Source organism: Acomys minous (genome assembly GCF_964271855.1).
Source record: "Acomys minous genome assembly, chromosome: 2".
NCBI lineage: Eukaryota > Metazoa > Chordata > Mammalia > Rodentia > Muridae > Acomys > Acomys minous.
In genome coordinates, this window is record NC_140484.1 from 19525713 (window position 1) to 19548348 (window position 22636).

The window sequence follows — 22636 nt, forward strand, 5'->3', positions numbered from 1 at the left end:
AAGGATGCCTGTTGCCTAGCGTCAAGCCAAAGTTTCATTTACCACATCTCCATGGTGGAAGGGGAGAACAGACTCCTGTATGTTGTTGTCTGACCCCTCTATGTGACCCGCACAACGTGTGTACGCATACTCCCACACAAGCACGCAAAATAAATAAATGAAAAAAAATTTTTTTAAAGTGGAGGGAGATGGAAGAAAGCCAAAGAGCTCTGATAGTGTACGCGGAACAATAGGTTGTGGAAGGCCCTTGACGGTGATAACATCCATCTATCAAAGATTATAGTTAACACCCGTGTGCCCTCAGAGGGCCAGATCCAAAGAAATGCAGAAGGGTCACAGGAGGGCACCCAAGGGTAACGCCAAGACCCCAGGGCCAGGTGCTCCTTCTTCCTCTTCCTGCAGGCCCTCCCTGTTCTTGGGGGCAGTGTCTCAAGGACAAGTCCCAAGGGACAAGGTGGTTGGGACAGCTGTGCTCCAGATCCCCACCTCAGGTCCCTGACACCAGCCAGCCTTGCCGTCTCTGCTTTCCCTCCCACAGTTCCCGCACCTCAGGCTGCTCTTTGGCGGCCATCGAGGTTGCTTGCTGCCTGCTTTCCCGAGGCACGGGACACACGTGGCACGGGCTGGGGTCCGCGCCTGGAGCTGGCGGCTGGTCCTGTGGGCTTCTCACTTCCCCTCCCCAACCGCCGCGCGTGCAGGTGCCACGCGGAGCCCCGCAGGCGGGGCAGACCTATGGACACGCCCCCGTGCGAGTCCGGGCCGCCCCGCGGAGGAAGCGCCAGAGTCGCCGCTGTCCTGAGCGCAGCCGGCCTTCGCTCTGTCCGGTGACAGCGACGTCGCTCACTGCGTCTGCGGGCACCAAGTACCGTGTTCCCGGCGGGCCGGGGATGCGAGCTGCACCCGCGACGACGGCATGGCAGCCTCAGGTGGGTAGCGGGCGCGGCGCTCCCCAGTTCCTGGCGCCACCCTCGGCTTGCGCGCGTCCCTGGACCCTGAGCCTCTCTGGCATCACCTGCCCACCTTAGAGACCTTTCCTCTCACTTCTTTAGTTTTAGTTTTCTTTCTGGTCTTTTCTCTGGTCTCTGTGGCAAACTTCCCCTCCCAACTTTCTCAAGTTTCCCCTAACCCGCCTGTGCACGATTCTCTCCAGCTCCTGCCTGAGCCTCGCCCCATCCCAGTTTCTAAGCCTTTTCTCCCATCTGCTTTGGCTAAGTTGCCCAGGGTCGCTTTCTCAGCTGTTAACTCTTGAGTACAAGGACAATTAAAAGGAGGTGGAGGTGCGGCTTCTCTAAGGGTCTTATCCGACCAATAGGGGGCGCTCAGGCCGTCCATGGAGGTCCCTGGCCGGCTTCTGAAGCCCCCACCTCCACCAGGTTTGTATTTCTTCTCTGCAATTTTGCTAAAAACTGAGACAGCACTTTGTTTTTGTTTTTATTTTGTTTCTCAAGACAGGGTTTCTCTGTGTAGCCTTGGCTATCTTAGACTAACTTTGTAGACCAGGCTGGCCTTGAACTCAAAGTGATTTGCCTACCTCTGCCTCCTGAGTGCTGGGATTTAAAGGCATGGGACCACACTTCTTTGTTTTTATTGATCTGTTTTTTTTTTTCGAGACAGTAATGTTACTCTTACACTATTCTCTGTGGAATTTTCCGGGTCCATGGAGAATTGGAAATTGGTTGGCAAATGTACCCATCAGAAGGTGCCAGAAGTTTCTTGTGGCTGGTTTTGGGTTCCTTTCTGGCTTATGGGCGTGTACACATGGCAAGTCCTTAGCTCACTGAGGTTTGGGACAAACCACATAATGCTAATGTTGAGAGACGGTTAATGAGCCCTGCCTATACACCTCAGTGGACATTAGGCTTATTATGTTCTTGGTGATGACTAGCTTGGCCTACTCTCTGTTCACCACAGCGTTTTGGTGGTGTGAAAGTAAACAGTAAGTAAACGTGGATTGCTAGGTGAAAAGAGAAAGTTGCCATGTTTTCCGTGTGGCTTGCTTGTGTTTACTCAGGTCAAGTCTGGTGTTTTTAGAGAGACAACACGTGAAAACAGGACGATAGCGTGTCTTGAGAAAGATCATGGAGCGAACGGGTTGGGGGAAAGTCAGTGCTTGGAAAGGAAAGGAGCAGATGCTACAGCCAGCTCTCTCACGATCTGCTGAGGTCTAGCCTGAGCTCATGGTACTCTGGAACTACAGTAGAAAAGGCTCCCGAGGGTACAGGCTGCCTGCCACTTCCTAGCCAGGCTCCATGGGTTAGGAAAAGCAGTGCTGTGAGCAAGGGTTCCAGAGAGGAGAAGGTCATTCACTGGACAGACATTTATGGCGTGCTTGCTGTTTCCAGGCACTGTGTAGTGTTCAGGAAACAGGAGCCATGTAACTGTGAGGACAGGGAAGGCAGCAACTCACTTAATAAAGAAGTAGCATGGGGGGCCGGGTGTGGTGGCGCATGCCTGTAACCCCAGCGCTCGGGAGGCAGAGGCAGGCGGATCGCTGTGAGTTCGAGGCCAGCCTGGTCTACAAAGCTAGTCCAGGACAGCCAAGGCTACACAGAGAAACCCTGTCTTGAAACAAACAAACAAACAAACAGACAAGAAGTAGCATGGTATATGCAATGGGAAAATGGACAGGGGCAGAGAGGTTGGGTTTGGATGTCCAATGGAGTGGCTAGGTGAAGTCTCAGAACAGGGGAAGTGAGTCAAGACCTTAGGGAGGAGCCCTGGGGAGGAGGGGCCTCCAGGCGAGGGGTCTACACTATGTGTTTGAGACACAGAGAACATCTGTCGTGGCTGGGTGGATGGAGGGGTTGGGGAAAGGAGGAAATAAACTGGCTATGTTTCTGCCATCTTTCCTGGCCGGAACAGGTTCTGGGCTCCTGTGCACTGGAGAACAGCAAACCGGAGAGCCTCTGACCAGCCTGCTTTCTCCGTCCAGCGTCTAGGAGGCTGGTTCCAAGGGGGTATAGTTGAAGGGCGGACTCAGGTTCAGATGAGGACTGTAAACCAGCAACTAAACCTAGGGTGCTATGTGGAGTAGCGAACAAAGTTATCCAGACCTCTCTCTCACTGTCAGTGTCCCCTGTGGTGAGACGCCAAGGCAGGTGGGGTGAGACTTGGTCCCTCTGTGCTTCCCGGGTTCTTGTCTATAGTTACAAGTCCTCCTGAGGGCAGGTCACAGTGGGGAACAGCATGCTTCCCACTAGCATGCCACAGGCTGGAGAGTCATCCAGGCCACCCTCCTGCATGGTTTCCTTATTTTTTAGAATGATATTATAATATATTTACTCAAGATGCTATGCTTCCAGCCTTTTGACATTGCGACGATGACATCATCCACAAATGAGTTGAGTCACACTTGTAGCTATCCTGGGACACACACAGAGCTCACGGGCTACTACTGCTGAGTGGTTTTTTTAGTGTCTTCACAAATGTGTGAGCTTGAGGAAATGTTATCACCTCAAAGAGAGGTCTTTCCTTTCGCTGCCTCCTCTTTAGTATGGCCTCCAGATTGCCTGCTCTGCCTTGCGCATGAACAGAATCATGTAGTCTGTGGTTTTAGTGACAGACTTCCTTCACACTGCCTAGTGGGTTCAAGGTCCACTCAACTGTAGCCTAATCCCCTGGTCTTCTTAAGTTCTCTGCCATTGGACGTGGGTATCCACCTATGGTTCCCTGAAAGGCCTGCTCGCTTCCTTGTTGAGATCATAGAGAATCTTGGCTCCTTGGCCTTGAAAGAACCTTCAAGTAGTGAAATGAAATGCAACCAGCCTGTGCTGGAATTGTTTCTCGTATTTACCAGAGAGAGCGAAGAAAGAGCCTGGGACTTCCCCTAAAGGCACCAGGCCTGCAGCTGTGGAGACTAGCGCCCTCCCCTCCAGGCCTTGGCCTCCAACTACCTGAGGAAAGCTCTCAGACTTTGTCCTGCTCCCTCTTTCCAGGCTCATCTCTAAGTCTTCCCACTATTCCTGGACTTGGGACATCACGGAGCCAGCAACATGGCTCAGCTAGTAAGGGTGCTTGTCACAAAGCCGGATGACTGAGCTTCATCCCAGGGACCCACATGGTGGAGAGTGAGAGCCGAATCCTGCCAATTGTTCCTGGACCCCGACACATGTGCTGTGGCTTCACAGTGCACACAGCATGCACATACACATACAATAAGTAGACAGACAGACAGACACAGACAGACGGACGGATGGACAGATGATAGATAAATGGTGCTCAGGTTCAAACATGAGCTCCACATCAAATGGACAGGGTGCTAGGGTCACCTGTGGGCACTTCCTCTCTCTGTTCTTCTCTCAAACGGCTTCTGAATCATTTAGTGTCATCTCTCTTTCAGTCATTGTATCTGTCTGTCCCCCTACCCCCCCCCCCCCCGCGCCACCTCGAACCCCACTCCTATGACTCCTCTCTGTGGTCAGCCAGCCCCTTCCTGTCCTTAGTCCTTTCCCCCTCTCCTGTAGCCAAACGTGTTCTTTGAGGTCCACAAGAACAAAGCCTTTTCTCAGCTCTGCCAGTGTTTATGGGCTCCTTGCTAGTTCATGCACTGTTTCTCTTACTGAATAGGAAAAAGAGAGAAGTGATTTAGAATAGGGGAGCAGTGGCTGAGGTAAAGAAATTATTGCAGAAGAAGGGGGCATTCCCCCACACAGGGAGAGCTGCTGCTGACAAAGAAGATAGCCCCATGGTGCTCCCTGGCAGGCTAGGGAGGAACTTGAACTTCCACTTTGGACTTTTTGGTTTCAGCTGCCCTGAAGTCTTGGGGGGATGGTAAACTTAATTGCTCTCATTCACACATGCCTCCGTTTATTATCCTGGTCAGAGTCTCTCTCTCTCTCTCTCTCTCTCTCTCTCTCTCTCTCTCTCTCTCTCTCTCTCTCTCTCTCACACACACACACACACACACACAGAGAAAGAGGTCGTGATATTAACTTGTCTGAGGCACTAACCACTTCCTTCTCAAATACTCTTGCTCAATGGGTGTTGAGCTCAAACCTTGAACCTCAGGAATAAGCCGCCTTAAATGGATGTTTTCCATATTCAGTTGTGTTTTTAATAAGCATACTTTGGAACCCATTTAGATTTCCAGGAGAATGGCAAAAACTATATAGGGCAGCGGTTTGCAGCATTAGGAAGGTTGAGAACGACTAGTGTAGAGAGTTCCCACTCCTAAGCCCTTCTTATTGGAAATGTACATTAATGTAATAAATTTACTGAAATTGGTAAACAAATATTGATAATTATTGCTTTTGGCCAGGGGCTTTTAAGCATCATATAGCTCAGGGTAGCCTGGAATTGGCTATATGTCCCATGTTGGCAGCTATAACTCTTGCTTCCTCTGCCATATTTTGGGTGGTCAGTTATTTTTTAGTCTATTCTTTATTCAAGTCCCCTTAGTTTGTACACAACATCCCAGGTTCCCATGAAAGACATTACATTTTGACGGTGGTGATGGCACACACCTTTAATCCCAGCCCTTGGGAGGCAGAGACGGGCGGATCCCTGAGTTCGAGGCCAGCCTGGTCTACATAGTAAGTTCCAGGAGAGCCAAGGTTACACAGAGAAATCTTGTCTTGAAAAACCTAAATAAATAAATAAACAAAAGACATTACACTTCTTTTACTAGTGATGTCGCCTTAGGTGCCTCTCAGCTGAGATGTTATCATATTATTCTAGATTTTGATCACCTCTGACAATCCTTTTTTTTACAATTTTATTTATTTATTTTATTATGTATACAATGTTCTGCCTGCATGTGTGACTCTCCACAAGATCTCATTATAGATGGTTGTGAGCCACCATGTGGTTGCTGGGAATTGAACTCAGGACCTCTGGAAGAACAGACAGTGCTCTTAACCACTGAGCCATCTCTCCAGCCCCGACAATCCTTTTTTTAAAGAGTGATTTTATATGTATCAGTGTTTTGCCTGCATGTATGTATGTGCACCATGTATAAGTCTGATGCCCAAGAAGGTGAGAAGAAGCATTAGTTTCCCTGGAACTGGAATTACAGAAGGAAGGTGTGAGCCATCATGTGGATGCTGGGCACTGAACCCTGGCCCTCTCTAAGGGCTGAGCCAACTCTCAAAACCTTTGACATTCTTTAAAAGCTATAACATTTGTATTGGTTCTTTGAGAATTTCATATGCACATAGTGTGTTTTGGTTATATTCACCCCCGCCCCCAACACACACACAGCTTGTCCTGGACCCCCTACTTTCTCCTCCCATCTTCGTTGTCCACTTTGAAAGGCTTGAGAAACATAAGCCAGTGATTTTTGTGGACTGTCCAACAGTTGGATTTAGCTCGTGTTTTTCTTTTGGTTACACTGGGAGGACAGATTTTGGGGTAGCTCGCAGATGTGAAGCACCATTCTTAGCTTTAAGAGCCCAGACTGTTAACGTTGTTCCTGGCTGATGACAGTGATCTTGGTCATGGGGTGGAGGCAGTGGTTGATGGACTGGTGTACAGTAAAGAGGCTTTCCCTGTCTCTTTCCATCTTGGGCTCTCTGTGAAGAAATCACTAGGCACAGCCCACATTTAGGAAGAGACATGTTTCCTTGAGGATGGGGACGTCTTCAGAAATTACCTGGGGTTTAGATGTAAGATATCCATATTCCCTCTCCACCTAGTTTTAAATTATTACTGTCTTATTATTATTTCTGGTGCTGGAGATTGAAGTAAGGACCTTGCGCTATGCCACTGGGCTGCATCCCAGCATCTCCTCAGTTTACTTACCCTGACACCTAATTCTGTTACTATATATGGACTCATAGGCATTTATGCTACTCTCTGGCTTGCGGTGCCTTGCTGTATCATCTGGTTTTGTTCCCACACTGCTCCTGCTTGGGCTGTGGGAGATTTGTCAGTTGACTCTCATTTCCTTTCACGTACACTCCTCATCTTATTTTTGCTTGAGAGCAGCCTTATTTATTTCCATACAAGATGTTTTGGGCTCTTTGTATGCTTCTTGACGCCTGAAATATATATTTCTAGAATCATTGCAAGAACCAACCAGTTCCTTAAGGATCCCTGACTTTTGTTTGTTTGTTTGTTTTGTTTTGTTTTTAAGAAAATTGTATTCCAAAGCAATGGCACAAGGCGTATTTTAGTTATATTTTCTGAATTGTATTTTGTGTTTCTTTGACATTTAAAATAGAGCGCACCTTAGAAATTCAGAGTGTCAGTGGGGTTCTGCAGCCAGCACCTGGTGTGGTCCTCGTGGTTTGGTCCTTGGCACAGCTCATGGTCAGTGAATTTTAATGTTGTCTGTCAAGTGAGGCTGTTGAGAGCATGCGCTCCTGGACTTGTCCTGAGGATCCTGTGAGAGAGTGCACCTAGGTGCTTAGTAGAGTGATAGGCCAATTCCAGCTTAAGCTTCCCTGATAACTCGGTATTTAAGGGCTAGCAACTGTTACAGAGAAACCAAAGCCACAGCAGAATCTCCAGGGCCAAGCATGTCTTCAGTCCCTCAGTGACATCAGTGCTGGGTGATAGGAGCAGTCACTCCCGGACACAGTCTTCAGGGCCCTTGATCTTTTCTTTTAAGACACTCCCTCAAAGACCTGTGCAACACCTCCCTTTTATACGGGCCTTATGTAACTTGGGCTGGCGCTGACCTCCATGTGGAGCCTCGAAAGTTGGCTTCGAACTTTGACGATGTAGCAGGAGTCAGACGGCGGTTTGCGGGAGTTGGTTTTCTTCTTCTACTGTGTTGAGTTGTGGGGGTTGAATTCAGGTCATCAGGCTTGGTGTGAGTGCCTTTACCTGCTAAGCCATGTGGCTGGCCCTACACCTGTCAGGCTGCCAGGCTCTGAGATTACTAGCCTCGCTTCTTCCTCCTCCTCCTCTTCCTTCTGAATTCTTAAAAAAATTAATTTATTTTTGAAAATAAAAAAAGTTATTTCTTTTCATGTATGTATGAGTGCATATGTATGTGTGCACATCTATGTCTACCAGTGTCAGCAGGGACTAGAGGAAGCCATTGGATCCCCTGAAGCGGGAGTCGTAGGTGACCGTGAGCTCCCTGACACAGGAGCTGGGATTTGAACCTTCGTCCTCTAGAAGAACAACAAGTGCTCTAACCCTCCAGCTGTCTCTCTATCCCCTAGCTGTGTGTTCTCGATGTTCCTTATGTTCAAGACATCCTCCTCTTTACCTTTATTTCTTTGCCCACTTGTGCATCTCTCAGAAAACATTCCTATTGGCTTGGCATGGTGGCGCATACCTCTAAATTCCAGTGCATGGGAGGTGGACACAACAGGGTCTAGCGTTCACACTGCCCACCTAGGGAGATGGCCAGAAAAAGAAAGGATGTTTCCTATGGTCTTTTCAGAGCTCAGAGCCTCAGGCACCTACTGTGGTCCTCCCTCTGACCTCACTCCTGTGCTCCTGACCACTGTGTTAGAAACAGCCGTGTTTCAGGGTCAAAGCAAACAATCCAGCTACTGGCTACCCCTGCAAGCTAAGTGATGTACGGGCCAGAGATGGCATTTATTTATTTGTGTTTATTGTGTGTGTCTATGTGTCGTTAGTACATACGTACCACAGCTTGGGTGTGGAGGTCAGAGGGCAACTCTGTGGCATTCATTCTGTCCCTCCACCTTCTGGGGATTGCGCTCAGGTGGCCAGGCTGTTCTGCAACAGTTCTGCATGCTGAGACATCTTAACAGCTCCCGGGGCTGACATTTGATTGTAAACCTATAGCTTAGAGTCCTGTTTCACAAGCAGTCCAGTGTCCTTCTCCAAGACGGAAGATGGACCCCTGCTTCATTGTAGGATGCATAGACACTTTGTGCTCATCTATTCCACGTCACTTCCAGAGTAGAATGACAGAGTGACAGTGAGATGAAGGCATGGGGCAGAGCCCACCTTCTTTGAACTCTGACTATTGGAAGGTGTGACTTGACTCTTCTATAAGACTCTTGGCTTACTTCCTGCTCGGAGGACGTAGGGGGCTGGGGTCAAGACTTGAACTGGGAGCCACCCTGAGCATCAATCTTGGCTTTACTGAGTGTGAATTTGAATAAGCCCCTTCATCTTCTCGGACAAAGTGTTTCTTTCCTCTCTGAAAATGGGAGGTATGGGCCAGGTGGCCCCACCCCTGCCCTGTGTGTTTCTGGCATCTGTGCTTAGAGGGAGAAGAAAGTTCATGCCGCAGACCAGCTGTGGGGAGTGCACAGATATTGTGGTATAGGTCGAAGAATTAATTCACCCTGTGTCCACTCACATGGTGCACTGTCAACAGGAGGGTTATGACATCCTCAAAAGAACTCCGAGGGTTCTTTTTAATGTCAAAGCTCTGTGCTGAGCGCTTGACCCAAAACACACATTGAAGATGCCATTCTGTTTCTACTTCTAAGGGAGTGAAGTGAGGCTCAGGAGATTTCAGTCATTTTCCTAGGGTTGTGCAGCAGGATTCGAACCCTCGTGGTCTGATCCCACTCCTGTGCTCCTGATCACTGTATTTGAAACAGAAGCCATGTTTCAGGGTCAAATCAAACAGGTCAGCTACTGGCTCCCACTGGGAGCCCTGTCTAAGTTACTCAATGTGCCACATTGTTTTTTTTTTCTTTCAATTGAGCTAATAGTGGTCCCTGTGGTCCAAGGATGCTGCGAAGATGAAGTAAATTTACCAGGCAATGTGTGTGGAAGAAGACTTGACTAGCACAGGCTTTATATAAGTGCTGGCTGTCATTATCCTAGAGCAGAGCAGCTATGGGAGATAAAAGCTAGGCAGTATGCGAATGATGCAATAGCTTCTAGGATCTAAAATAGTGGGATGTGTTTGGGTGTCTGGCACATTGGTGGGTTGCAAGTAGGGAAAAGAGCTGGGCAGATGCTACAGGTAGACTTGGGAGGTTGAGGGTTGCCAGGCCCGGCTGGGTTTATGTATCTCCTGGGTTTCAGAGCACGTCCTAGAAGGATCATTATTAATGAGCTTCTCTCTTTTCTTCTTCTTGCAGGGTGGGGCCGAGAATGCGACATCCTCATCTTCTACAGCCCGGATGGGGAGGAATGGTGCCAGTACCTACAAGACCTTTTCGTGTCCTGCCGACAGGTCCGCAGCCAGAAGATGCAGACGTACCGGCTGGCCCCGGATGCCTCCTTCTCTGCCGAGGACCTGTGGGTCTTCCGGGATGCACGATGCGTGTTGGTGCTGCTGTCTGCGGGGCTGGTGGGATGCTTCTGCCAGCAGGGACTGTTGCCGGTGCTGCAGCGCGCCTTCCACCCTCCGCAGCGCGTGGTGCGGCTGCTGTGCGGAGTGCAGCCCAGCGATGAGGACTTCCAGGCCTTTTTCCCCGACTGGGCCCACTGGCAGGAGCTCACCTGTGATGATGAGCCGGAGACCTACCTGGCAGCCGTGAGGAAGGCCATTTCTGAAGGTAAGGGTTCTATTGCGGCAGAGAGAAACGAACTCAAAAGGAACCACGGAGCCGTGTTGTAGATCTAGGCTAAGTATCTTTGTTTGAACATCGGTCATTGGTCCTAGAAAATGAAGCAAGCTCTCCGAGCAGACCTAGCGTCCTCTGAGGCTCTCTTAGGGATAAAGCGCTTCCTAGCATCTGCAAGGCCCGGGACTCAATTCTCCGGAGACTTAGCCGTATTCTTGGCTTAGAGCCACCAAACTTCTAAGCTGGGATGGGTTAAGCCTTCTTTTTTGGAATCTTCTATGCTTTAGAAGACCTGGAACCCAGGTTCCCCACTAGAGAGCAGGGTTAGAAGGGAGAGGCTTTGGTTGCAGGAGTGGGGAGCACATCCGCCCGGCCTCCTGCTTGAGTCCCCCAGCTTGCATCCCACTTCGGGTCCTTTCCTTGCAGTGACCTTGCTAGCTTTGTTGAAGTGGTGTTGACTCAAGATCACCTGTTTATGGAGAAATGACCCTCTTTTTTCCTGGTCCGCCCATGGCACTGTTTCTGTTTTCAAATTGGCAACATTCTAGTTCTTTCGGCCAGGCTAGTGACTTTGGTGGGCCCAGGAAATATGACGCACAGTCTGATTAACAGAAGCCGAAGCTGAGCACTGGGAGAGACACAGACCGCGCGGTTTCTTCCCCTTTCTCCTTTCCTGTGCTGTGAGCAGGCTATGCATCTGTCTTCTGTCTTCTTACCATCCAAGATCTTACATACCTGGCATCAGCCAAGAAACCTGGACAATTAATTACTGGTCCAGTTTCACTGAGGCTCTCTAGTCCCAGGGTAACATGGGTCTTAACGTAGCTCATCCATCCTCTATCCCATCTCATGATGGGAACCCAGAATTTGCCAACTCTAAGCTGGGCCTAGTGCCGCATGCTCGAAATCCCAGCCGTTTGAGAGGCAGTGGCCGGAAGACCAAAAGTTCAAGTTTGGCCTGGGCTACACAGTGAGTTCAAGGCCACGCATGGGTAACATAGTGAGACTCTGTCTCGGGGTGGGGTGAGAGGAAGCTATGAAGAGGCTGAGGGCGCAGCTGAGTTCTGGAACGCTTCCTCTTTCCTGGTACGTGCAAGGCTGGAGGTTCAATCCCCAGTACTGAGCTTTCTGTGTCCTGGATTGCTTTCTGTCATTGTGATAAAAACATTCTGACCAGAGGACTTATTTCAGCGTGCAGTGTCTATCACCAAGGGAAGCTAAGGCAGGGACTTCAGGCAGGAGCTCAAATCAGAAGCCAATGGAGGGATGCTGCTTACTGGCTTGCTCCCCATGGCTTGCTCAGCTTGCTTTCTCATACAGTCCAGGACCACCAGCCCACAGGTAGGCCCTCCTCAGCACTCATTAGTCAAGAAAATGCCCCAAAGGCACATCCACAGGCCAGTCTGATGGAGGCAGTTCTTCAGTTGAGATTTCCTTCTTCCCAGGTGATATAAGCTATGATATAACCAGGGAGTAGGACCAGGTCTCAGCGTAGCAGATAGGACCTTGCTCACTTTGTGATACGGAGAACTGGTGTTAATGCGAGAGATGACTCACCTGAAATGCTTGGGACTCCAGTTAGCAGTTTTCAAGAGTTTGCTCATCTTGACCTTGCAATGACAGTAAAAGCACACCATTTGAATGTGCATGATCACGTTTCATTGCTTTTCGGGAGCCGTGAGCCGTGAGCCGTGAGCCGTGAGCCGTGAGCCGTGAGCCGTGAGCCGTGCAAGCTTAAAGAACCCTGACATACTAGTTCTTCCTCCCCACGAGTTACATCATTACAGGGCCCAATGTAACCTCGTGCAAGCCACCGTGATCCGCCAATTGGTCATTCAGAGCTCCCTGGAAGTATTGTCACTTCACAGTAGGTAATCATAATTATTTTTCTAACAGTAATGGTGGTGATATATATATGTATACATATATACATATATATATACACACACACATAATACATATATATGCATAATACATACATATATATACACATAAAATATTAAAAGGTTGAGAAGAAGCTCAGTGGTAAAGTGCTTGCCTAACATAGATGGGGGTTGATGCTGGAGGAAAAGACCTGTGCCACTCTTGCAAAAGACCTGAGGTTGATTTCTAGCACCCACTTCAGGTGGCTGAGAACTCCCGCTTCAGAGGGACCCTATACGTCTTGGGTCCTGGGACATCTCTACCCCACCCCCCCCACATATGTGCATGCAGACACACATGTGTTTACTTCTAATATTATTTGGATGCGTCCAGTGATTAGACTCCCCCATACATCTGTCGCCTCTGGTATTTTAGTTTACTCCAGACTCTGGCCCGGTATGCTGTGAGCCTTTTCCTTTCAGTGTTTCAGAAAGATGAATTGTTTCACTGCGGTGTTTCTGTTCCAAGAACAAATAACCTGTCATTAGAAAGAGAGTATTTTAATAAGCAATTAAAATAAGCTGCTTAGTGGGAAATGTGCAGCTCAGAATCAGTGGGTATAGGGAGATACAGACTTAGAGAAATGGTGGGGTTTGGAAACGTAGATTGCTGGTGGTCACATATTGTCAGTTAGACTTGAACTTGAATAAATGCTTCTCAGGTTTTCCATATGCAAAGAAGAACCAGGGGACCTTATCAGCGACGTATGCTAACTGAAGGCTGGTGGAACTCAAGTCTGCTTTTCTTACAGTTTTGGTTTTGAGCCTAGCCATCTCTCCAGCCCTCAGGTCTGCATTTTTAACAAGCTCCTGTGCTGCTGCCAATGGGACCATGGTCCATCACCGTCAGGCCATTGGTCACAGCTCTACTGGGCATGGGCCATGTTTTCAAAGCTTCACTTTTCGGGAAAGCAGGGCAGCTCCTGGCTACCCACTGTCCTAGGTATGAAGTCGGCCAGCGTTTGATGGTTAAACTGTTGATAGTCTTTAGTGTGGAACCCCAGAGCTCTCTTCTGTTTACAAAGCCAGTGGGTGTTCACTCTGTGTTCACACTTTCACTTTTTCTCTAGATAGACCTGGTGGTGACTTTGGGATGGATGGGTTCTCCTTCTACCATAATCCCCACTCTTTCTCTCCTTAATGATTGGCAATTGTTTCTATCTCATGAAACAGCATTTTGGAAGCTTTATGTTTGTCTCTGAGCTTGGCAGTGTCCTTAAATTGAGGAGGTGTTGTAAGTAGAGTCTGCAGCGTGTTGCAGGTTGTCTCCCAGGACCCTCATTTGTGAAATGCTGGAGTTGGACCAGATGATGGGGATGGTTTCTTCTAGCCCCTTGGGCTGTCACGTGTCATTTATACATTTGCTAAGGAGATGGCAAGTCACCCATTCTTTTCAACAGACCCAGTTCAGTTCCCAGCAGCAGCGCATGGCAGAGTATGGGAGGCTATACTGTTGTTCTGGATTCTTTTTTGGACTTGCTGGGTGATTATTTTCAAATAAGGAAGTGAGAAAACCCAAGGTACGGCACAGCAATTATTTCCTCTTTTTTACTGAAGCTCTATTCTTTGCTGTAAATCTCACTGGAATACAAAAATAGATTCTGTGAGACACTGTGGGAAAGAACTCTGTGCATGAGAGTGAGTGTACTTCAGAGGTTCTCCTGTGTGTGTGCACATATGTGCACATACATGCATGCCCTCATGCTGGGTGTGGGAGAAGCGCTACCGCTTTTGTTTAGCACTGAAGTAGTAATCTTATCTGCTTTGGACACTATCCATTTATTCTGTGTGTCTGTGTTCAGGTGTGTAGAGGCTAGAGATTGACTTCCTCTATTTTTCTCCACTTTGTTTTTCATGGTGGCGCAACGCCTTTAATCCCAGCACTCGGGAAGCAGAGGCAGGCAGATCTCTGTGAGTTCGAGGCCAGCTTGGTCTACAAAGCGAGTCCAGGACAGCCAAGTTTACACAGAGAAACCCTGTCTCGGAAAACAAAACAAACAAACAAACAAACAAACAAAAAGATAGGCTCTCTCACTGATCCTAGAGCTGACAGGTTGGCTAGACTGGCTGCACCCCAGCGTCATTTCCCCAGCACCAGGTTTATGTGAGCGCTCCATCATGTCTAGCTCTTAGGTGGGTGCTGGAACTTGAGCCTACTCAGGTCCTTAGGCTTGCACACCGAGCACTGTACCAACTGAGAACCCAGCCTTGTCGGCCTTCGGCGTTTGCATTATGCTCTACCCGTTCCTCCTGCCTTGCCGCACCTTCTGTGTTTCAGGAGCTCTCATGTCACCCCAAATTATAATGTAGTTCCCCTTTGGTCCCCATGGGAAACTTTGAGAGGGTGTGTTGGCTCTGTTTCTTAACAATTAAACTTTATTATACAACCCAACTAGCATACACAAGAAGGAGAAAAGGTTAAAGGGACAAAAGAGTGAACCTTCCGGTATCCGTTCCACTGGACGGGTCCTTAGGTGTCTCTCTGTCCCGCGTGCTGGTCCGGCCGGGTTGCTGCTCCCTCCACGTTCTCGCCTGGGCTGCACTAATTGTTTTCTCCTTCCCACCTTCCCAGTCACATGGAAAGGGCGGTCTCCTTCTCCCTTCGAGGGTCAATTAGGAAAACAATAGCCATGGTGGGGTTCCCAGGTCGGCTTTCTGAATTCTAAGCCCAGGAAGGCTCCAAACAGTCTGTCACAAGGTATTCATGGGGTGCCCCAAGGGTAAAGCCCGGCCAAGATTGCTTCCACCTGTGACAAAGCTTATTCGTTCCCACAAGGGTGTTGTCTAGATCTGGTTTTCTTTGTCAATGTTCACATTCCATTGGTTTTTACTTTTCCAGTTTTATTGAGGTATAATTGACAAAAGCAAAATGTACTCTATGTGCAAAAATGAGGATTTGTAGTACATACATAGTGTAAAAATAATTAGCATGTTCCTATTAATTAACGTATCTCCTCTCTCCTTTCTCTCTGTTTCTCTGGCTCTTTCTGTGTCTCTCTGTCTCTCCTCTCCTCTGTCTCTCTATGTTTGTTGAGAACTCTTTGCAAGCTCCAAGTAAACACCATGGTATTATTAACTCTAACTTCTATATTGCACAATAGAGGCCCAGAGCTTACTCATTTCAGGAGCGCAGTTTGAACCTTTGGATGGAGTGCCATCCCCCAACCTCCACACCCTCCCAGCCCTGGCCAGCACATCCTACTCTGAGTCTGATTTAATTCCATGTGTAAGGAGCTCACCCAGCATTCGTCTCTCTGCATCTGGCTCATGGCCCTTACCATAATGTCCTCTGGGATCATTGTCTTGCAAATGACAGGATTTCCTACTGTTCTGTGGCTTGAGTAATATTCCTTTCTCAAATTAAAATTGATAGTTTCCCTAAATAAAGTAATGTGTGCTTATTGCACTGTATAAAACCCCTGTTGGTTTCTTTATGATTTTTCCTTTTTATAAATAAACAAAGAGAATCTGCTTCATGCCTGGTTTTGTGACTCTCTGTTGATTTCTCCCTTTTATATTACCTCTAGTGTTTCCACAGAGTGGAGGGCCTTCAGGGAATGTCCCCACATCCCCATTGACTTGATCCATGCCTTTACTGTAGGTTTGATTGTCATATATATATATATATATATATATATATATATATATATATATATATGGTTTCCCTTTATGCTCTGGCCTAGTTAAATATACAGAACAGCTATAAATAAGTTGAATGCAAGTATGTGTGGGTGGGTGGGTGGGTGCTTGCACCTATACATTTGCTCACAGAGATGAAAGGAGGTCATTGGGTGTCCTGACTTGTTGCTTTCTGACTTGTCCATTTACAGCAGGATATCTCACTGAACCTGGAGCTAAACTGACATCCAGTAAGCTGTCAGTTCTGACTCCTGTCCCTGCCTCCCTTCCGTAGCGCTAGACTCACAGGCACGCACAGCCATGCATGGCTCTAAAGGTATATGTTTTAATAGAGTGAGTGTTGGCATCCTAACTCACGTCCTCATACTGGTACAGATAGTGGCTTCTTGTTTTGTTTTGTTTTTGTTTTCTGGGTTTTTTGTTTTGTTTTGTTTTGTTCTGTTTTTGTTTTTGAGACAGGATTACTCTGTGTAGCCCTGGCTGTCCTGGAACTCTCCTTGTAGACCAGGCTGACCTTGAACTAACAGAGATCCACCTGCCTCTGGCAGTCAGTGTTCTTATCCTCTGAGCCGTTTCTAGCCTGGGTGATTTTTTTTTTTAACAGTTGCTCAGTAAAATGTATTGAACATTTTCTGTATTTTTACAAGTGTGGATAGGCAGATGGATGAGGAAACCGAGGCACAGGAGGCCCAGTGCCCATGCGAAGAATGGTAGCTCCCTTTGGCACCAAAAGCTTTCGTGTTTTAGTATATTTCCACCTTGGCCTTGCATTTTCCTGTCTTCCTTTTCCCCACCTTTCTCTTTCCTGTTTCGACTAGAAATAGAGCAACATCTTACAGGAGAAAGGGGTGGAGGAAACTGAGGCCTCCTGGAGCTCTCCGGGCCACAGATTCCCGGGCCAGGCAGGGCCTTGACATCGCTTTGTAGACAGGACTCCACCCCTGACCCACTGAACCGCAGTCTCTGGAAGTTAGCCCTGAGAATATAAATTTCAAACAATCCTAGCGCAGGCTCACACTGACGTCTGGGCTCTGCTTTGGGCCTGGTGTTCCGTCACTCAATTGTTCTTGTCAGAGGGCGCAGCAAGCCGAGGGCTTTTCCGGGAGGTCACGGTACAGTAGTTCCAGGGGCTCAGAGTTTGGCTGTGTAACCCATCTGCACAGGCCCTCAGAAGCCAGACCCTCTCAGTGAAGGGGAAGTTGTGCTCGCTCTGTGTGGTGGCCTCGTGGACGGTGAGTTAGGGATGGCTTCTGGGGCTCCTTGCAGAGGCGGAGGGGGAGGGAGCTGGCTGGCGATCTTGTTGGAGTGGACACAGCTTTCCCCCATGTCCTGTGTGTCTGTGGACTTCCAACCTTGGTGTTTCTGTATGTCCAGCTCCTTCTCATGTACTTGCCTACCCTCCGCTGTAGGGTGCTTTCTTCATACTTTCCCTTTTGAAATGATCTATGCTTTGGGGGGAAGGAGGTGCCTGGCAAGGGTGGTGAAATCTTTCTGGTTTCACTGCCCAAATGTCATTAAGATTTCTCCTGCCAGACCCTGGGCCATCCTGGGAAACGAGGGGGCACTATTTACTTTCTGTACTGCCTGGTTCATTGCCAAATGCACCTGGCTCAGTTAATAAAGACCGATTACCAAAGAAAGACCTGTGCCCGTGGACTTTTCCCACCAAAATCTCCAAGTCCCTTGGCATTCCAGATTCCCCCACAAAGCTGTGAGCTATCACAGGCAAGGGTGGGGGGCTTGAGACTCCCACCCCCCACTGCTCTATCAGCTATGTGCCCAGTGGACTTTATTTCTCCATTCACTTGGGCTGTCTATGTTCTTGAGAGAAAGTGTCACATGTCCTTTGAGAGTGATTGATGGGTTGCTGTGGAAAGGTAGTACGGATGGTGGCATCGGACATGGATTATGGATTTTGTTTTTGTTTGTTTTCGAGATATGGTCTCACTGTGTAGCCCTGGCTGTTCTGGAACTCAATATGTAGGACAGGCTGGCTGGCCACTAATTCAAAGAGTTCTGCCTGCTTCTTCTGCCTCCTAAGTGATTGGATTAGTGGTCTGTGCCACTGCACTCCATGTAGACTTTGACGTTTTCACCCATTTCTTACTGTTGTTTCAGTATGATTTTCTGCATCTTGTTCCCCCTGGGACCATTATTATTAGAACTCAGGAGGGATCCACGGCCTCTTGCAACTGAGAAGACCTTCTCGAGACATTACTTGGTGGTTTCCCTCCAAGGCAATGCCTGGATTATCTCCATCTTCAAGGTGACGGAAGCAAGGCCCCACAAGTCCCGTGCCTTGCTCAAGGTCACAGCTTTTTCATCTGAGGGAGGATCAGGACCACAGCCTCCTGATCTGTAGTCTGATGTCTGGTTATTTCTTTATTCAAAGGACAGAGTCATCCTTTCTTCCAGTGGTGCTACCTAGGTTGCTGCTGCTCTCAGGCCCTGTGTTGGGGTTTGGTTTGGGCTGCTGTCATGTGTCTGTATCCCAGCACTGAGATATACATAGACCATGGTACATGGGAAATGTGAAGTTTTTTTAGTAGTTGGAAAACAATTGTAGAAAACGATAGGCAAATTTAATTTTAGGATCTATTTAGCTCAATCTATTTTTATTCTAATAGACAATACGTATAAAAACTATTTAGGGAGCTGAGGAGATGAGTCATATGGCATATGCTTTAAAAACACATTTGCCGGGGGCTCGAGAGATGGCTCCAAGGTTAAGAGCATTGACTGTTTTCTCAGAGGTCCTGAGTTCAATTCCCAGCAACCACATGGTGGCTCACAACCATCTATAATGTGATCTAATGCCCTCTTCTGGCCTGTAGGTATACATGCAGGCAGAACGCTGTATACATAATAAATAAATAAATAAATCTTAAAAAAACATTTGCCATAGCTCCTTCATTAAGTCATCAATGCAGGCAGTCACTGAGGAGTTTTTGATGAGCACTAGCTAGACACTGCCATGTTCTGTAATTCCCTCTTCATCCTCTTCTTTTCTCACTGGTCTCTCCTTTTTTTCAGTTACTTCCCACTTTTCCTTTTTTTTTTTTTTAAACTTTCTGTATTTAAAAAGTTATTTTAGATTATGTGTTTATTTGTGTGTCTGTGTATGTGCATATGAGTGCAGTGACTAAGGAGGCCAGAAGAGGGCACTGGATCTCCTAAAGCTAGAAGCAGGTGTAAGCGGCTGGACCTGGGTGCTCCAACTAACCCTGGGTCCTTTGGAAGAGCTGTATGTGGGCTTTTACCCATCTCTGAGCTCAAACTCTCTGTATTTTGTCACCTGCTTAGCTGCGTTTCCAAGGTCCAGAAGTTCAGTGGTCTGTCAGTTCAGTGGAATGCCATAGACTCCACAACGACCCAGATAGCTCCCTCCATGCTGATATAAAAAGTCTGAAAAATTACTAAAGGGAAAAAGCAAGAAACAGAAAAGTGTGCCTCCCATAATGTCAGTTAGGTATTAAAAAGAAATGCATCTATGATCATAGGTGTGCATCCATGCTGATGCGTGTGCATTCACGCCCATATGTGTGTCTGTGCTGATACATGTACACCCATGTTGATACATGTGCATCTATGCTGACACATCTGTGCCCATGCTGATATGTGCTTAGCTTTCTATCTAGGAAAGTGCACAAGAAACTGTCACAGGAGGGTGCTTTTGGGTAGATGGAAGCCATTTTGAACTTTTGTTGTTCTTCTCTAATGCTTTATCTATGTTTATGATTTCCTTTTAATTAGGAACCTTAGAGGAAAAAAAAATGATCCTCAGGATTTTATGAATGTAGGAGAACGTGATGGGTTTTTGTCCTCTACTTCAAGTAGGTTGAAGTGAAAATTGAGTTCCTTGTGAAAACCCCTCGGGCCTTTTCCCCCAGACAGATCTTCTGGTAAGGGGAAGTGACGTAGTAGTAGCGCTGGTTTGCGCCATTGCTGCGAAGTCTGCACTGTCACTTACCTGGTGTGGGCCCCAGGCCTGTGAAGAGGGAAGTGCTGCTTCTCAGGCAGTCAAATAGAATTCAGCTTTTGTCACATCCCCGCGACCTCTGTGGGGACCCAGTAAGAGAATATGAGTGTCTGTTTCACAGGTGGACACAACCCGCAACCAGCAAATCACTTGACTATTCTGGATCTGATCCTGTCCTCTTTAAGATGCGAGGGTGGGGGCAGTATAGAGGCAGTATAGAGAGATGAACTCACACCTCAGATACATACGGCCACGAAGCCCCAAGGTTTTGGTGCCATGGGATTTTGAATACATTCCCTTTCACTGCTGAGTCTCAAAGTGAGAATTTTCTAAACACCACCAAGTGTATTTACAGTATATTTATTTCAGCTAAGAAGATGTCTTTTACCAGTGTTTAAGAAAAGCCTGAACTGACTTCTTAGTAGTCTCTCTCTGTTTATGGACATTAGCTCCACCTTAGTCTTAGACTATATCATTGGGCCTTTATCATCTGGAATGGTAGGGCAATGTACATCTAACATTTTGCCTGTTTTGTTGTTGTTGTTAGTTTTTTGCTATGGTCTACAGCAAGATTTACACATGTGGGTTCTTAGGAAGATAATGGGGCCAGGGGGAAATGAGGGCATGTGAGCATGACAGAGCAGGGCTGTTCATTTCCCTCCCTTAAGGGTTTCACGGCTTCGCAATTTAGTTTCCACTAGTCACTCACATGACTAGCGTGTCTGAGAGGCCCCCAGTAGGATGGGTTAATATTGCGAATGCTCTTGATGTGCTGACTTAGAGACGTCAATGAAGCCACAGTTACACGAGTCACATGGACGAATGGGCAGAAAACTATCTATTTTAGCTGGTTTGTAAAAGTGTGTTAGACTCGAGCAAAACGCAGCCTGTTGATAAGATACAGAAAGATGAATAAATCAGTAATTGATGAAAATTGCCTCTTTAAAAAAATTGCCTCTTTTGTGTCAAGGAAGAAAGACAACTGGAGAGTTTCTGATTTTACTTTTTTATACTTAATAAAAATTATTAGTCTCCACATATGATGCACATGTGATGTTTTAAACATGTAAGTGCCTGATAAGTGCTAAAAACAGGTTTGGGGCCACTTGGTCTCATTTTGAATATCCCAGTTGGAGACAGAGATGTCCCCACTGAGGAAAACTGTCTGAGGCCCCGCTGGGATGCATATTGCTCCATCAGTAGCGAGATTAAATTGTGTCTTTAAAAAAAAGGGGGGGATCGTGAAAGTGAAGATATCTGTAATTTGGAAGAAACTTCTAGAATTTGCTCGGTCTTTTTTTGGAAAACTTTTTGGAATTTATGTCATCTGAATGTGTGTGATTTTTCCCATCACCTTCCCACAGTTATAGTCGTACTAGGCTCTTATATAAAATAATGTGGGAGAGCCTGCACATTCTGTCCACCAAGGTGCTAGTTTCACAAGCAGCCTGCGGGCTCTTTCTCGAACATCTGATAACACAGGAAATAGAGGAGGCTGATGATGAAATGAAAGTGCTCTACTTTAAGTTAGACTAAAATAACTTTCCACTTCCATGTATAACTAATGATGGAAACTGTACCTATAGTTAAATAGGACACGCACCAAAACTAACACTTTTGCAAAAGCTGTTGATTTGTCTCCCCTCCCCCCTTTTCTCTCTCTGTGTCTCATCCCCCTACCATCTCTTCAAGACAGGGTTCCTCTGTGTAACTGTGGCTATCCTAGAATTCACTCTGTAGCCCAGGCTGGACTCAAACTCCCAAGTGCTGGGATTAAAGGTGTGTGCTGTCACTACCTGGCTGTTGATACGATTTTTTTTGAATGTGTAAAATGTGAGAAAACATTTCTGTTTAGGATATGACATCTAGTATTCCCAAACTAGCCAACTTGTTACTTGTTCTGACCCAAGTCAGATGGGCTAGATGCTTCCTTTCATGTTTTATCATTGTAAATGGCATTCGTCAAAGCCTTGGCTTATTTTTAGAGATGTCCAGGTGTGATTTCTGTGAGCTTGTTTTTAAATCTGCAACACTGAGACTATTGCATAGTAATCTGGCAGCTTGAGCTTATTTTTGTTTTGAAGTCATTTGGAACTCTATGTCCTGTGTTCTGAATGTTGCTTTGCTCTAGTCCTCCCTGTGGTAACTAGACTTTGCCTGCATGCTGGGAGCCATCAAACTTAAGAGTTTCTGATAGGAAAATTGAGACATGGAACATGTAGTGTGGGAACACGGAGTATGAACAGCAGAGAAGAAAATTCTGGGGTCACCTGGCCCAACCTTTCATCTAAAAGTGAGCAAAGTAGGATGCCGAGGGGTTAGATACGCTTGCTCTGAGAGCGAGGAGCACGTTGTGTATGTTTCTATCCAACAGATACTCATTGGACTTTATGGGGCTCCTGTCATGGGTGAGGCATTATGTGAGATCCTAAAGGAACTTGGTCAAAGAGTGAGGTTCAAATCCTGCCCTTATGGAGTTCATGTGTCATACTTGAAGGCATTCAGCAATCACAGCCACACTAACCAATGGCCAGGAGCATGGTAATTATTAAAGGGAAGCCAGAGAACTCCGTATGACTCATAAAGGGGTTTTGACATTCCTAGAAATCCTTTTGGTGTAGTTCCTTGCATCATCTTTTAAAATTTTTTTTATTGATTTATTCATATTACATCTCAATGGTTATCCTATCCCTTGTACCTTC

At 47.1% G+C, this 22636-nt stretch overlaps 1 protein-coding gene across 1 annotated transcript in view; it reads left to right on the forward strand.

Annotated features, from left to right (window-relative positions):
* The first annotated feature begins 755 nt into the window (after nucleotides 1-755).
* Nucleotides 756-22636, forward strand: part of PIK3AP1 (phosphoinositide-3-kinase adaptor protein 1) — a 112648-nt gene continuing 90767 nt past the window's right edge. Inside the window, exons 1-2 of the mRNA XM_084771708.1 lie at nucleotides 756-926; nucleotides 9966-10385. Coding sequence (XP_084627834.1) covers nucleotides 914-926; nucleotides 9966-10385 — 433 coding nt within the window. The 5' untranslated portion in view covers nucleotides 756-913. The remainder of the gene's footprint in view (nucleotides 927-9965; nucleotides 10386-22636) is intronic.